This window comes from Monodelphis domestica, chromosome 1, assembly GCF_027887165.1.
Source record: "Monodelphis domestica isolate mMonDom1 chromosome 1, mMonDom1.pri, whole genome shotgun sequence".
Classification (NCBI taxonomy): domain Eukaryota; kingdom Metazoa; phylum Chordata; class Mammalia; order Didelphimorphia; family Didelphidae; genus Monodelphis; species Monodelphis domestica.
Window position 1 is genome coordinate 486,332,590 of NC_077227.1, and position 16,541 is coordinate 486,349,130.

The 16,541-nt window shown below is 38.9% G+C and overlaps 1 protein-coding gene across 1 annotated transcript in view; it reads right to left on the reverse strand.

Moving 5' to 3' along the window:
* The window catches only part of CDH4 (cadherin 4), a 1,204,972-nt gene that overhangs the window by 96,119 nt on the left and 1,092,312 nt on the right, over window positions 1-16,541 (reverse strand). The window contains exon 8 of the mRNA XM_007475618.3: window positions 12,699-12,836. Within this exon, the coding sequence (XP_007475680.1) occupies window positions 12,699-12,836 (138 nt within the window). The remainder of the gene's footprint in view (window positions 1-12,698; window positions 12,837-16,541) is intronic.

Below are 16,541 nucleotides of genomic sequence, written 5' to 3' on the forward strand. Positions count from 1 at the left end.
GGCAATAGGGAAGGCATGATTAGATTTGTACATTTAGAAGATTATATTGGTAACTGTGTGAAGGATGAATCAGAGGGTCTGGAACTGGAGTCAGGAAGACCTCCTAACAAGGAGGCTTTTAAATAGTCCAGGTAAGAAATGATGAGTGCCTGACTTCGGGTGTTAGATAGGCAAGTGGAAGAGACATTGCCAAGGAAAAATTGCCTTCTTTGATGGAAAGTAAGGAATCAATGGCTAAGTCCAGGGTCATGAACTTTCATGACAATGAGGATGCTATTGCCATCAATTGGAATTTGGAGATTAGAAACAAGAGAAAGTTTTTGAGAAAGATAATAAGCTCAATGTTGGATATGTTGAATTTGAGTTCTAAATAAGATACCCTAGTGGAAAGGCCAAGTAAAGCACATGAAAAAGGAAGCCCTGATGCTTAGGGTTGATATACAGATTTGGAAGTCATTTATATAGAGATATTATTAGATGCCATGAGAGTAAATGAAATTGCCTAGATGAAAATAAGGAGAGAAGAGGGCTTAGACCAGAGCTCTTGGGGACCACTAATAGTTAAAGAATGGGAGGAGGACTAAGGAGGTAAGAGGAAAATCAAGAGAGATCAGTGTCATGGAAGTCAAAGGAGGAGAGTGTATGAGAAGAGGAGGTGTCAACAGTATCAAAAGCAGAAAGATCAAAGGAGATGAAGAGTAATATAAAAAGGCAATTGGATTTGGCAGCTAAGAGGTCACTTACAACATTTGGGGAAATGGTTCAGCAGAGAGGCAGGAAGGGAAGCCAGTGAAGAACTGGGGATTTTATCTGTTAGAGAATGAAAGAATGGAGAAAACAAGGTGGTGTCAGAGTGAGAAGCAGAAAGTAGGGAGGCAACAAGAAGGAGAGAATCCCAGTGACATCTGGGAAGAAGGTGAGCTTCTTCTTCTCCAAGAATCCTTTAGTTTAAGAGTTAGAACTGATAGTTCAGACATTTATTAACTGTGTGTCTCTGGGACAGTCACTTAACCCTGTTTGCCTCAATTTCCTCATTTGTAAAATAAGCTGGAGAAGGAAATGGAAAGCCACTCCAATATCTTTGCTGAGAAGACTCCAAATGGAGTCATGAAGATTTGGACACAACTGAAATGACTGAACAGTAACAATATGAAATGAGGACTCTCAGATGAGTTGGATATTGTTTCTTGGACACATATATATCATACTATCATCCACATTAAGGAAAGGTACAATCCATTTCCCTAGAGAAGTGGTTCTCAAACTTTTTCATTTCAATATGCTTTAACAATTTAAAAAATTATTAAGGAATCTCCTTTAAAGTGCTTTAATTTATATGGGGACTATCTCTTGATATTTATCACAATCGAGACTAAAACATCTTAGTATTATTATGAAAATAATTTGGACCTTATAGGCCCTCTGAAAGTATCTTGTTGGGGGGCAGCATTCCACAGACCATACTTAAAACTATTGTTCCAGAGAAACAGTTATTATTCATTCAATTCTGTCATGGCCAATTCTATGTGACCCTATGGTTGATATTGTCCATGGAGTTTTCTTGGCAAAGATGCTAGAGTGGTTTGCCATTTCTTTCTCCAGTGGATTTAAGCAAACAGCTTAAGTGATTTGCCTAGGGTCACCTCGCTACAAATTTGGAGATAAGACTTGAACTCAGGTCTTCCTGACTCCAGGTTCAGTGCTCTAATCTCATACTGAGCCATCTGTTGGCAGAAAAACAGAGCAATGGATAAATACCGGTCCCAAGTTCAACATGTAGAAGGAGGAGGGCAATTGATTTGAACGAGACGATGAGGTCTGAGCCAAATTTTCACAAATTGGACATTTTAGAACTTGTAGAAGTTGGGCCAGAAATTGAAAAGAAGCCCTCAGTTTTTTTCTTGTTCTTCTTCCTTTGTGTTCAAGAAATAGCTAGATGGAACGATGATCTAAATTCCTCGAGGCTGTGAATAAAGGCATCTCTGTATTTCATTCATTTCAAAAGCATTTATTAAATTCCTTCCACTGGAGATTCAAAGATGAATAAAGAATAGTATCTGACTTCCAGGAACTTACATTCTACCTGAGGGACAGAAGAAGAACAACATGTATGCAAAAATATAATACAGAATAAATGCAAAGTGTATACATACATATATATATATATATATATATATATATATATATATATATATATATATATATATATATATATATAAAATTTCTGGGGGGGGAAGGGAAGGCAATAGCAACTGGGAGTATTAATACAGGGTTGCTGTGGGAGGCAATTCCAGAGCTGAGCCTTGAAGGAAGTCAGGTATTTCAGGAATGGGGGGATGATCTTTGCAAAGGTGGGAGGTGATGGAATGGATGCGATATGGCATGGAATGCATAGGGAATAATAATTAGGTCAGGTGGGCTAGATCAAAGAGTATATGGAGGAAAGAAATGTGAAATAAATATGTCTAGAAAGGGTGGTTATTTCCAGATTGTGAAGGGTTTAAAAGCCATATGTAGGAATTTGTATTTTATCCTAGAGGCAAGAAGGAACCATTGGAACTTTGAAGTGCTGGGGATTCAAAGAAAGATAAATGAGGTGGCAGATAAAAGGACAGTGGAAAGTATATTGGACCTCAAAAAGGAGCTTATATCATTTTCTGAGAGCATGGCACATAGTAGGCATTTAATACAAACTTGTTTTTTTTTTAACTCTTACCTTCTAACTTATAATTGATACTAAGTATTGGCTCCAAGGCAAAAGAGCAGTAAAGGCTAAGCAATTGGGGTTAATTGACTTTCCCAGGGTCACACAGTTAGAAAGTGTTTGAAGTCATCTTTGAATCCAGGCTCTCCCATCTCCAGGCCTGACTCTCTATCCACTGAACCACTCACAAGGCCCTTCCTTAATACACACTTATTTATCTGATTTGTTTAGTTTGGTGCCATAGGGAAGCAATGGGGAGAATCAATAGGTGGAAATTGGAGGGTTGAATAAGGCAAAATTTCCTAGCACTAAGAGCTACTATAAAATGATACAGGCTGCTTCTTAAAGTAGTGAGTTCTTCATCACTGGAGTTCTTTAAGCAGAAGCCTGATGAAAACATGTTAGGGATATGGCAGAAGAGATTTCTATTTGGGTAGAAGCTGGACTACAGGACCTCTGGGGCCACTCCCAAACTTGAGATTCTGAGACTATATAGACAACCTCAAAGGATCACTTTCTGTGTCTCTGGCTCTATGATTCAGAAACTGGATGCCCTGCTCATTTGGAGTTTGGGGAAGTTTTCTATAACCTCCACTGGCTGGTCTTTGAGATCTCAGTCCTATTCAGAACGTTGTCAACAGAGTGGCTACTGACTAACCACAGTCAAGTTAAAATAGCTTTTAATTAACGTTTAAGAATAGGAATAGGATCATGCAAATTCTTCTGCATTTTTTTAAAGTTGTGGCTGATTGTTCTTGATTAAACATGATAAAAATAGATTCAATATGTGTGCATGTTGACGTGGCTCTCCTTGAGTTGCCTGTACTGTTCTCCCCCTCCCTCAGACCCTTGCTGTCACCCTCCCTCACTATACATTGTCTAGGATCAGGTAAAAACCTGTGAGTGGTCTCTGGGGATGATGGAAGAAACATAAGCTGGTCCACAGTTATTTACAGCATCCCCCATAATTACAAGATGCTGGCATGTGACCTAATCATGGGGAAAATTAATACTTGAGTTAAATCAAATAATCTCCCTGCCTAGAATGAAATTCCTATCCATCTCACATCCCTCCACTCCTATTTGCCTTTCATGTCTGATTGTAATAAGACTGCTCTTATAAATCCTCTCTTGGCCTATATCAATGTGCAATGCTCTATTAAAGCTAGACCTGAGAAGTGCATTACATATTATCCTCTTACCCTTCAAAAGACAGCGCTGCTTTTTCTCTGGGTGTCTTATTTTATGCATATAAGATGGGGATCTGGACTGAGGCTAACTGGGACAGGTGAGGGATAATTTCACTCTCTGTACACATAGGAAAAGCTGCACTAGCTGGTATTTTACCAGGCAGAAAGCTTCCCAAACTTGAATTTCAGATATTTCTTATTCCAAATTTTCTGTGTAGAGGCTTCAGGTTGACATAGGAGTTAATCAGAACAAATAGCACAACAGACAAAAGGTTATCAGGGGACTAACCAATTAACCAGCACAGAGAGGAGAAACAGTATTCCCCATTCTTACTGATTTGGGGAGATAAAGCTCCCTGCCTTATACAACTTTTGCAGACTAAATTATTTGGGCAATTCATTCCCCTTTCACTTATCTAAGGGTCTTATAAAGTTGGGGAATCAAAAATAAATTTTTTTTCTTTCTCCACATGACCAGTGAAAAAATGTGTGTGTATATAAATACATGTATATCCAGACATACAAATATATACATATACGTGCACACATGTATGAATGTGTATATATATATAATTTTAAATTATTTTATTTTTGCAAAAAGTGAAGCAAGTCAAAGATTCCAAGAGGCAGAGAAGGATGTTTTCAATTTCAGCAGCCAATGTGTTCCACTGTGCAAAGGTATGGAGATGAGAGAGGGAATGCTATATGAATCTTTTTACTAGGTATGGAGATGCCACCATCTCTTCTTGGGATTGGAAAACAAATGTTAACATCCATAAGCATTTCAAGTGACTTTACTACATGATGGGAGCATAGGATCTAGACCTGGAAGGCACTTAAGAAATTATCGAATTCAATACCATTATTTTTACCAATTAGAAACCCGAGTTCTGAGAATTTAAGTGACCCGTTTTGGTCTCTTCTCCGTGTCTCTAATCTCTTCCTTAACCAATCTAGTCTTTTTTTTTTTAAACCCTTACCTTCTGCCTTGGAGCCAATACTTCTGTCTTGGAGACAATACTGTGTATTGGCTCCAAGGCAGAAGAGTAGTAAGGGCTAGGTAATGGGGGTTAAGTGACTTGCACAGGGTCACATAGCTGGGAAGTGTCTGAGGCCAGATTTGAACCCAGGACCTCCCATCTCTAGGTCTGACTCTCAATCCACTGAGCCACCCAGCTGCCCCCAATCTAGTCTTGATAGCTGTCAAAGCAATCTACTAAAGCATGGATCTGATCATACCAGTATCCCCTTCAATCTTCAGTGGTTCCCTAGTTCTTCTAAAATAAAATATAACATTTTTAGCTTGGCATTTAAAACCCTCCTGGCAACTTGCCATTGTTCCTAGTCACTTCATATCACCTTACTTTATACACTTTCCATTCCAATCAAATCCACCAGTTAGTTATCTATTCCTTATAGCAAAGAAGTCAGCCTCAACCTGTCCTACCTCTCTACTCGCCACTCTGCTCTCCATGCTAGGGCTGATTTTTATGCTGGTCTAGAGCCATAGTGGAAGCAGTGAGGCCTGAGTTTATCATAAGCAATAGTGAGGTCAGTCTGGAAATCTGATTGCTATTTTGTCTGGGATGTAAATCATGGCTGGAAATGAATCCTTCCTCACCTCTACCTCTTAGAATCTCAAGTTTGCATCATTTTTTGGTTAAAAAACATTTCATATTATATTAATTTTCAACTATGTCCTTCCCATAAAGATATCCCTTATAGCTAAGAATAAAAAAGGAAGGAAAACCAATACAGAGAATAGATACAATATTTAGCTTTCTTCAAAGCATAGCTCAGATGCCATCTCCTACCGTTCTTGATCCCCATTTTCCCTCGGTCTATCTTGTTAGTATTCTTTCACCCTTTAAAACATCCCCCAAACCCTTACCTTCCTTCTCAGAATAAATGCTTTGTATTGATGCCAAGGTAGAAGAGCACTAAGGGCTGGGCAATGGGGGTGAAGTGACTTGCTCAGGGTCGCGCGACTAGGAAGAATCTGAAACCATATTTGAACCCTATCTCTAGGTCTAGCTCTCAATCCACTGAGCTACTTAGTTGCCCCTTCTTTCTCTCTTAAAGGAATTATATCACTTTATTTCTACTATGTATTTACTTATGTACATGGTTTATAGCCTGTCTACCCCCGCCCCCCTTAGTAGAATGTGAACTTTAGTTCAGAGTCTCTTCATTTTTATCTTGGTATTCTCACCACCTAGCACAGTGCCTGGCACACAGTAGGTATTCAATGCATTTCTGGTGAATTGAACCACTCAAGGTCACACAGGTAGTAAGTTACAAAGTCAGGATGAAAATCAAGTTCTATGACTTCAAGTTTTCATAACATTTTCAATGGGAAGTCAATAGAATACAGTGTTAGAATACAATAGAATACAGACCGTAGAGTCAAACATGTATTCAGGACATTGATGTGTATAACCTGTCCTCCCACATTAAAAAAGATTGACCTGACAGCAGTCTATCAGATGCTTATTTTTCAATAGGAAGAAAAATAATTTATTCTCCAAAATGTGACCCTCCTATATTTCTCTTTATTATAGCTGTACATCCACCCAGAAAAATGATTTCATCCATCATTATGGCAATTTTAATTTACTTATCAATAGGTCCTCTCTACCTATAAGTAACTGGATTGGTTCAAACATTACTTCTAGGGAAAGCATTATTCACCTCACATTACAGATGGAGGAGGGGGGAAGAGAGCAAGCATTTATCAAGTACCTACTATGTGCTAAGCACTGCACTAATTATTTTACAAAAAGCATCTCTGATCCCCACAATAATCCCGTAAGGTACATGTTATTATGGTTCCCATTTAACAACTGAGTAAACTGAGGAGATCTCTTTTATGTAATTTGCTCAGGGTCACACTACTAATAAGTATCTGAGGTAAAACTTGAACTCAGATCTTCCTGATTCCAGGCCATCTATTTAATGTAACATCTATTAAGTTCTGAAATTGGTGCTTCCATTGAAGTCTCACCAAGAAGCAAGTGATGGACTTTTTGAGTAACAAAGGAACTAGAAACAAAGTAGGTAGCCCTAGATTGGGGAATGGTCAAACAAATTCCAGCATATGAATACAATGGACTATTTCTGCTCTGAAAGAATTTATTAATATGAAGAATGCAGAGAAGCAAAGGAAGATTTTTATGAACTGATACAAAAGGAAGTAGGTAGAACCTAGAAAACAATATACACAATGGCTACAATAATATAAATGGAAGAATAATAGCAACAAAGTAATCAAAACTGGATGCTGAAAAATGTTAAGTGTAATCCTAAAGAAGAAATATGAATTTTCTATTTTTCCATCAGTGTCTATATTGAGTTTCAACTCCTAGGAACATCATGCCTTCCCCTAGGATAAGCTGATCACCTGAAATCTCATCACCATGTAATTAGCTTTTGATATTCGAGGCCTCTCTCCTTCATTGAAAGGCTGAGCAAAAAATTTCTCCCAAAGCCCTTCTTTATAGACTGCTGGGTGTTTCCAGGTATAACTATCTATTTTCCATCAGCAGTTCAGCATAGTTTTAATACTGCTTCAGTGTCAGCTTCCTTCATTTATTGTCTTACCTCATTAGATTGTAAGCCCCTATGAGAGCTTTCTTTTTTATATTCTTAACCCTTAGCACAGTGCCTGGAACATAGAGCTTAATAAATGTTTATTGAACTGAATTAAATGGAAAAGGAGCCTTCAGAAATACTACATATTGGACATTTTTGGGGATATGTTTATTAATTCACCTGTATGTCCCCCTTTTTATATTTTTATGATAAGGGATCATTTTCTGGGAGGAGAGGGAGAGTGATTCATTGGGAAATATGTGTCATAAAAACAAAGTATGTCAATGAAAATTTATTGGGAAAAAAAAGATAGTGCTGGAGCCAGAAGCAGACATCACTATCTTTTCTCCTAGATTTTTTGCTCAGGTTTAGTATTTCTCAGGATCTCTTTCTGATTTTATTCTCTTTAATTTCTCCTTTAGCCCCGCTCCTGATGTCTTTCTCTGCTAAAACCAGAGTGATGAAAACGTGCCTGGTAAGGCCTGGACTTGTATGTGATCACTAAAGTGATTGAGAAGCCATCAATGCCCTAGAGACAAGTCTGGTATCTCAGAAAGAGAGGCAGATTCATTTCTTTCTTACCAATGACAATCTCCCGTCCTCTCCAGCCTGCTATAATCTTTCTTTCTTACTTCTTGCTGGGCTAGAACATTCTCCTTGGGGGTGAGAAGCCTGACAGTGAAATCAGGGAAAGTCAGCAAGGGCCAAGAGTTGGGGATGGGAAGAGGGAAGGGGCTATCTACAGGGAGCCCAAAGAACTCCCCCTTTGAATGACAAGGAATTAAGAACCCCTGAAGGGGATGAGTTGGTGTGCTTCACCAGGGAAGAAAATCCTCATTTCCTCTCCTGCTGTCCTGGCAACTTTCCAAGTGTAGCCCCTTTTTACAATTAGCTGGATGCCTGTTTTGCTTTTGTATCTGAAATGTGGATTTTGAATGCAGATGGCATGTTTTGATTCTACGCAATGGCCTTTGTTCTTGAATCAACACATTTTAAACTCAAAAACTCAATGAGTTTCAGTGCAGTGCCAGTTTGTTTTTTATTTATTTATTTTTTCTGGGCCATTTCCCAGGGCATAAAAATGTATTTCAGGACCCAAGGAGGCCAAGAAGCAGAAAGTGCAGAAATCCTGTTCAGCTCTGTCTCATTATTTAAAGTGAATTAACAAGCGGAAACTTTTTACCTGTGCCAGTCATGGGGAAAAGCCCAGATGGGATTTCTATACCTGCCTGAGATGAGATTCTGTTGCCCCCTGGAATAAATTAGAGGGGTCACTTTCCAGAAGACCCTAGGATAATAGCCCTGTAAATCCCCCACCACTGAAGTTATACTCTTAGGAATCTCAGCTTCAAGGAGTCAACCCAGCTTGCCTTTTCAGAAAAAGAGTGAGTGGAAAAACAAGTCTTCAGGTGGGGGAAGAAGATCAACATTTTCCAAACCATTTAACCTGATTCTCTGGCTGATTCCACTTTCATGAGTCTGAGTAAGCTCAGCCTGATAAGCATCTTAGAGCTTGCCTTGCAAAAGGTTGGTATGCATTTATCTCTCCTCCCACTTTTGAAAGCCTCAGGTTCTGGAACCAGGATGGACAATCCTCTCAGCCTGCCACCATTTCTGTGGGGTCCAGGATTGGGCTAACTCCAGAGGAATCTCAGGGCTCTGCAACTGGCTGATCCACCATTTTCCCACTAGATGGCATTCCTTTTTCACTAAAATGCTAACAGGAGATGATGGTGGTTACCACAACGCAGAGAGTGATTGGTTCATGTCTGGAGCTTCAGTGATATACTTGCCCTCTGTAAGTCATGTATGGTTTTTGGGTTCTGTATAGGACATATTTTCCATATATCACACGTAGAACCTAATGTTTTTGTTAGGGGAAGGGGCCCCACTAAGAAATAGAGATTAAAGTTTCAAGGCAATGTGGAGTATTGGAAAAAGAAAAGAAAAGAGAGAAAACTCATCAACAAAGATTCAGAGAATCTGAGATCAAGCCCTAGATCCTATGTTTATTAGTTAGTCAGTCAGTCAATAAACATCTGTCAAGCATTTATTAAGTGCCAAGCACTATGCTAAGTACTGGGGATACAGAAAGAGGCAAAAAACAGACCCTGTCCTCAAGGAGCTCATAGTTTAATAAGGGGGACAACAGGAAAACCCATGTATAGATAAGCTACAGACAGAATAAGTAGGAAATCATTAAATCATTAAAAGGTACTAGAATTAAGAGGGGGCTGGAAAGGCTTTCTGTAGAGGATGAGCTTTAAGGTAGGATATGAAGGAAGCCATGGAAACAAGGAGGAAAAGATGAAGAGGGAGAGCATTATATATCCTTGGGCAGCTCTACTTACCTCTTTGAACCTCAGTCTCTTCATCTGAAAAATGGGGATAATAATATATGTACTACCTGGCTCACAAGACTGTCCTGAGAAACATACTATGTAAACTTGAAATATGTACTGTCATTTTTCCTCCTTCTTTTTCTTGACAACCCCTGACATTGGCAAATTCGTGAAGAACTCTTGAAAAAGTTAATTTGAACGGTCTAAGGTCATATAGCTATTGACAGAGAAAAGATTTAAGCCTAGCTCTCCATATTTCTGTTCAGTGAACCTTCCACAGAACCATCCAGAAAATACCATAACTGGGCAGAAAATGGTCTGTGGTGGTTTGAGATCTTAGCAATGCCACTAGAGTTAGATAACTCAGGACAATGAATGCTTCTGTGTAGGCAGACCTCTGACCACACTTATTGGTTGCCTGTAATATGTTTGTAAGAACTCTCTATGAGCATTTTTTTGGGTGCCTTCTTTATTTGTTACTACTCCGTCATGGCCCTTTTTCTTTTATGAAAGAACACAAAAATCCCACCCTGGGCCCTGCTTCAGGAAGCAATCTCCCTTCTTCCTCCCGCCTTTCTCTTCAGTTACCTAGATCATAATCTCTGAGGGCAGGGAGTGAGAAGATCTATTTTCAAATGTTTGGTAGATCACAACCTACATGACCTTGTGCACTTGATCTCATTGGCCCTCAGCTTCAACATCGGTGAAATGAAGAGGTCAGTCTAGATGACCTCTGAGATCTCTTCAAACTCTAAATATATAATTCTCTAATCATTTTTGTCTCCCCCTACAGTGCCTAGCATAAGACTTCTACACGGAAGGTACCAAAGCAAAACTTATTGAAGTGGATGGATATCTGGCTTTTGAATCAAAAGACCTTGGTTTGAATTCTGGGTCTGCCAATTACAGCTTAGGTGACCCTAAGTTAATTACATGATACAATGAAAAGGGCACTAGTTTTGGAGCCGGAAGACTTGGGTTCAAAAGAAATTCCTGTACCCTTGGGCAAATTGCAACACCTCTTTTCTCATTTATAAAATGAAGAATTTAGCCTAGATAGCCTCCTTTGAGCTCTAAATATAGGACTATTTAATTTCTCTGAGACTCAGTTTCTCCAACTGTAAAATGACAGGGTTAGACAAAACTTCTTGTAGAATGTAAACCCCGTATGGGAAGGGACTACTTCATTCTTGTTTTTGTATCTCCAGTATCTAGCACATAGAAAGCATTTAATAAATTACTTGTGAGTCAAATGGATGATTGTAGTTTTAAATCTCTGATCCTAGGGGGCAGCTGTGTAGCTCAGTGGAGTGAGAGCAAGGCTTAGAGATGGGAGGTCCTAGGTTCAAATATGACCTCAGACCCTTCCCAGCTGTGTGACCCTGGGCAAGTCACTTCACCCCCATTGCCTAGTCCTTAGCACTTTCAATCTTGGGACCAATACACAGTATTGATTCCAAGACTGAAGGTAAATAAATTACTTAAAAAAATCTCTGATCCTAAAGATCTTTGTGCCCTTTAATCCAAGACTTTGACTTACTCTACATAGAGCTGTTAACCATAGAGTGTTAACTCTTACAGAGCATTTAGGTCAGACTCCTACTTTTATAGGAGGGAAATTCAAACTGAGAAAAGTTAAGTGACTTCTTAAAAGTCATACAGCTAACAAGTAGGAGGTAGACATCCAGGTTTCTTGTAGCTCACACAAATAATTAGTACAGTATGGAGCACATAGTAGGCACTTAATAAATGTTTATTGATTGACTGACTGCTACTCTGTATCTTTATCTGCTTTGCCAATTATTCCTTAGTGTAGCTAACTCTCCATTAACATGGCCATGGGGCTGAAACTTGAGTGAAATTTGTTAAATATTCAAGACCACTTTATCTCTTCTTTCTCTTTTATGTCTACATTCGCCATTTTCCAGAACTGCTAAAACCTCCAGAACTAGAGAGAGTGAAGAGTTTGCCTCTGCCTCCTACACACTGATATCTATGTTATAGCTGGGCAAGCCAAAAGACAGATCCTAAGAGGGGAGGAGACGAAGAAAAGAAGATGGAAAAGGAAAATGAGAACATTTATAAATTAGTGGATTATCAAGGCTCCCGGTCATGACATCTCCTATAAGAAATTTTCTTTTTTAGCTAGTCTGATTCCTTCAGGTCCCAGGCAAGAGGTCCGGGTAAGGGGCAGAGAAGCAAGTGAAAACATGGTCTTCCGGATCAAGGGGTGGCAGACTCTGAAGGTTAAAGAAACTAGACAGCAGGTATCTGCCTCTTGCAGTCTTTCCTAGCCAGTCATTAGAGGACAAACCCTGGAGAGGCTACTGCCTTCCTAGGTTATGTCTCTAAAATTTCAATTGCTCTAAGTTACCCGCAGTCTATCCCTAAGCACCGACAGAGCCAGCACAAGCCCAGGACAGCCACACACAGTTGATAAACATTGGTGAGAGATCCTCATTGCTCCAGCAAACCAAACATCACCACTCAACCTATTTATGCTTCTGAAATAGTATCCAAGGCACTCTGTCCCAGGAACAACTCTGGTCTCCAGCTATCCTTCATGCATGACAAACGCCACTAGGTTGACTACCAATCCTAGCAAACCGTTCGATCTGCTTCGCCCCAATCACACTGTCTCCTCAGCACAGTCTCCTACTCCCCTCCACACTGCAGAGGTCCTGGTGGCCCTGGAGTTTTGCTGGTTCATGAATCATTCTCCTTTCTTGCTCCAAGTCTTTGTTATACTGTTATCTATCAAGTCCCTTCTATCTGCCAAACAGGGAAACAGAGACAAGCCATACCCAACGTCCATGAATAACAAACACAGAGCTCGTCCATGCATCACTGAGCTGATGGATTGGTACTTACAGTGCTCGTGGTGAATTCGGGTGGGTTGTCATTCACATCTGTCACTGTAATGATGGCTGTCGCAGTGTTTGAGAGGCCGTAGTTAAGGTTTCCTTCCATATCTGTGGCCTGAACGATGACTGTGTATTGCTGAACTTTCTAGAAAGAAAGGGAGGGGGGATTCAATCAGTATAACTTGCTTTGTTTCTTGGTGTTGAGCTTTCTCACAAAGAGAAATATTCTATGGAATTGGACTCATTAAAGGTGCTTCTTATAAATGCAGAGTTTGGCCTGGAAGTCTGGAGATTTTCACTGAGCTTCTTACTGCATTTCTCTCACTGCATTATTTCCTAAAAGATTCATTCATTCATTTGGGAGGGGGAAAAGAAGGGAATAATCATTTATGTGGTGCCCACTCTGTACTAGGCACTGTGCTAAGCTCTTTACACATATTATCTCATCTGTTTCAGTCACATTGGGTAAAGGAGTCTCAATGAAAAGTGTACACTTAAGTATATTCAAACCGGGATAGAATAACAAAACAGTCTGGCTACTGAGTGATGAATACCAAGGAACTCAGAATTTGTGTTCTCTCAGGAAAAACCTCACCAACATAGCAACTCATCAATTTTGGGGGGAAATCAGCAAAGTGAGGTAGAAAAAGTATAGTTATTGTCCTGGAAATTCTTTGAGAGAAATCTTTGGTACTTAAGCCTGTTCAAATCCAGCCAGGGTCAGAAATAGAAGAGAAAATAGAACCCCAAACCAAAAAACCCCAAGCCCCCAAACATCAAGCTGCCCCCTTTTATTTGCAGGTGCAAGGAGCCAAGTACAATTTCTGTTTGAAAACTTTGTCCTGAAGGAGCAGTTAACACGTAGACACAGGTGTGATTTTTAAAAAGCAAATAAACCTTGATGGAATGAATTGCATTTTATTAGGCATTGAAGAATTCTTACCTCTCCTCTACTTTTAACCCTCACTGGGAGTCCATTAAGACTTTCCATCTTACCTCAAAAGATCTAGCCTTTTCCACATATCCTTTCCAGGCTAACGGTTGAAAAATGAGTCTGGTCAACCCTCAACAGGTGCTCATAATGGACTAAAGGGGTGAATTTTTCTGTAACTCTAAAGAACTAAGGTGTCTTCTAAATAAAATCACCTGCATACAAATCTACTTTTCCTTATCCTTTTTTCTCCCAAGAAATTTTTCATAGAGAAGTTTGGGATTTGGGAACGAATAACTATAGGTTGGTTTTGTCAAAGGACAGAACTTTCCTCTGCTTTTGAAATATCTCTCAGCGACTAATATTCCTGTGTCAGAAACACAGACCTGGATCCTTCAAGGAATCAGGGGAGCGGGGTACTTACCAACCAATTTAACCTTCTATCATACCTATGAAGTTGCTAAATATTACTGGCATCAATAAATATCTGGACCTAGAGGGTCCTGAGCTAGGCACTAGAGAGAGAAAGCTATATCTTGCAGAGTCACAGTTTCTGCCTTCTAGGATCTTAGTGTCTCTGGGAAGGGGTCTACCATTCCTTTTCATATTCTTTGTGCTTGCCTTCAGTGATATCTATTATGCCTAGAATGAACTTATCCCATAAACTCCATCTGTTAAAATCTTTCCTCCCTCCCTCCATTCCTTTCTATTTTTCTTTCTCCTTCCCTCCCTCCTTTCCCCCTCCCTCTCTACTTTCTTGCCTTCCTTCCTTCCTACCATTCATCTTGCTTTTTTGCCTTTTAAAAAATAAGTTTTAGTGATGTCTTTTGTTTTCACCTAAATTGTTTCTGTGTATTTCCCTGGGAACACATAAACCCTTCTTTTTATATGCAAAATTAACTAACCCTGCATTCTTGTCTAACAGTGTATACAGTATTCCATACCTACTGTCTTCTACTTACTGAAAGGAGGGAGATACTTCCTTTTTACTTCTTTAGGGTCAACATTGGTCATTATAAGTACATGATATTACTGTATTTGACTCAATTCTAGTTTTTTAAAAAATTGCAATATTATAGTCATTGTGTGGATTATTTTCTTAGTTTTGCTTACATTACTCTGAATCAGTTGAAACAAATCTTCCTATTTTTCTTATGAGTGTTCACATTTGTTTTCTCTTATGGTGTAATAATATTTACATTCAAATACCACAATTTATTCAATCATTCCATCTACACATTTTCTTTCTAGGTTTTTTGCTATTATAAAGTATTGCTATGTTGCTTTAAAAGGCAGGTTGTTGCACAGTGGATAGAGCCCTAAATATGGAATGAGGGAGACCTGAATCCAAACCTAATCTCAGAGACTTCCTAGCTATGTGACCCCAGGTAAGCCACTTGACCTTATTTGCTTCAGTTTTCTCATCTATAAAACAAGCCAGAGAAGGAAATGAGAAATCATTCTAACATCTTTGCCAAGAAAACCCAAAATGAAGTCAGAAAGAATTGGACAATACTAAGCAACAAAGGTGTGCAGGGCGAAGAACTAGATTCAGTCAGGAAATCTGGATTCAAGTCCTAGCTCTGCCTTAGTGGTGAAGAGGGTAGAGTGATAGACCTGTTGTCAGGAAGACCTGAGTTCAAATCCAGTATTAGATACATTCTCACACCGTCTAACACTGGGTAACTTAAATCTCCCATGGCTAGAATCTTCTTCCTCAACTATGTCTCTCAGAAGAATCAGTTCAGCTACCATCATATCCATAAAGCCTTTCCTAATTTCCCCTCAGTGTTCTTCCTTCAATTCAACTTGTATTATGGTGACAACAGAAAGAATTCAAGGTCAGCATTCTCTCTACCATGCTGCCTTTGATATAGGAAGCAAATAAATCAGATACTAGCTCTGTACTGCTAGGCAAGTCACTTAATTTCTTTGTTTTATTTTCCTCACTTTTAAAATGAAGGATGAATTCAATGGCTCCTAAAATTACTTGAAGCTTTAATTCTGTGATCTTGTAATCTCTCCAGTAGATTATAAACTCCTTGAAGGCAGGGACTTTTTGGTATTTGGCTTTGTGCCCATAATGTCTACCATAGTGCACAAAGTAGATGCTAAATTCATCTTTTTTGATTAATTAATCAATATACTGAACACACAGGGACCTAGACATAGTATGCTCAGTAAAAAATGTAGTTATTAATGGAATACTATTGTGACATGAGGAATGAAGGACAGGATAATTTCAGAAAAATCTGGAAACACTTATATGAAGTGAGATAAAGTGAAGTGAATAGCACCAAGAGAATATTATATACACTAAGAGAAATTTTGTAAGATGATTTCATATGTGAAGGACTAAACTATTATTAGCAATGCAAGGATACAAGATTACTCCAAGGGACTCATGATGAAAAATATGATCCATAGCCATAGAAGGAACTGTTTGATTGAAGCATACCATTTCACTTACTTTCCTTTCATGATTTTTTCTTCTATATGTGATATATGTCTTCTTTTATAGCATGAGGAATATGGAAATATGTATTGTATAACAGCACTAATATGACCTATATCAGATTATTTACTATCTAAGGGAGAGGTGAAGGGAAGGAGGAAAGAAAGGAGAGAAGGGGAGAACCTAGATCACAAAGTGTTAGATCTACATGTAATTGAAAAAAATAACTTTTAAAAAAGATGTAGTTACTGATATTTTTGCAGTATTCATAGAAAGAAGGGAAATCTGGAATCAATGGAGTGTTTTGTACCAATCAAGAGGTCTTTGGACAAAATGACTAAAAACTCTGATACCGAGAAAGAATAATGGATCAATAATCTATCTAGATCCCTTTCTAAGACAACATGTACAGCTTTTAATTGTCCCAAGGAAAAGGATACTGGATTCTAAGAAAGCCATGGAGA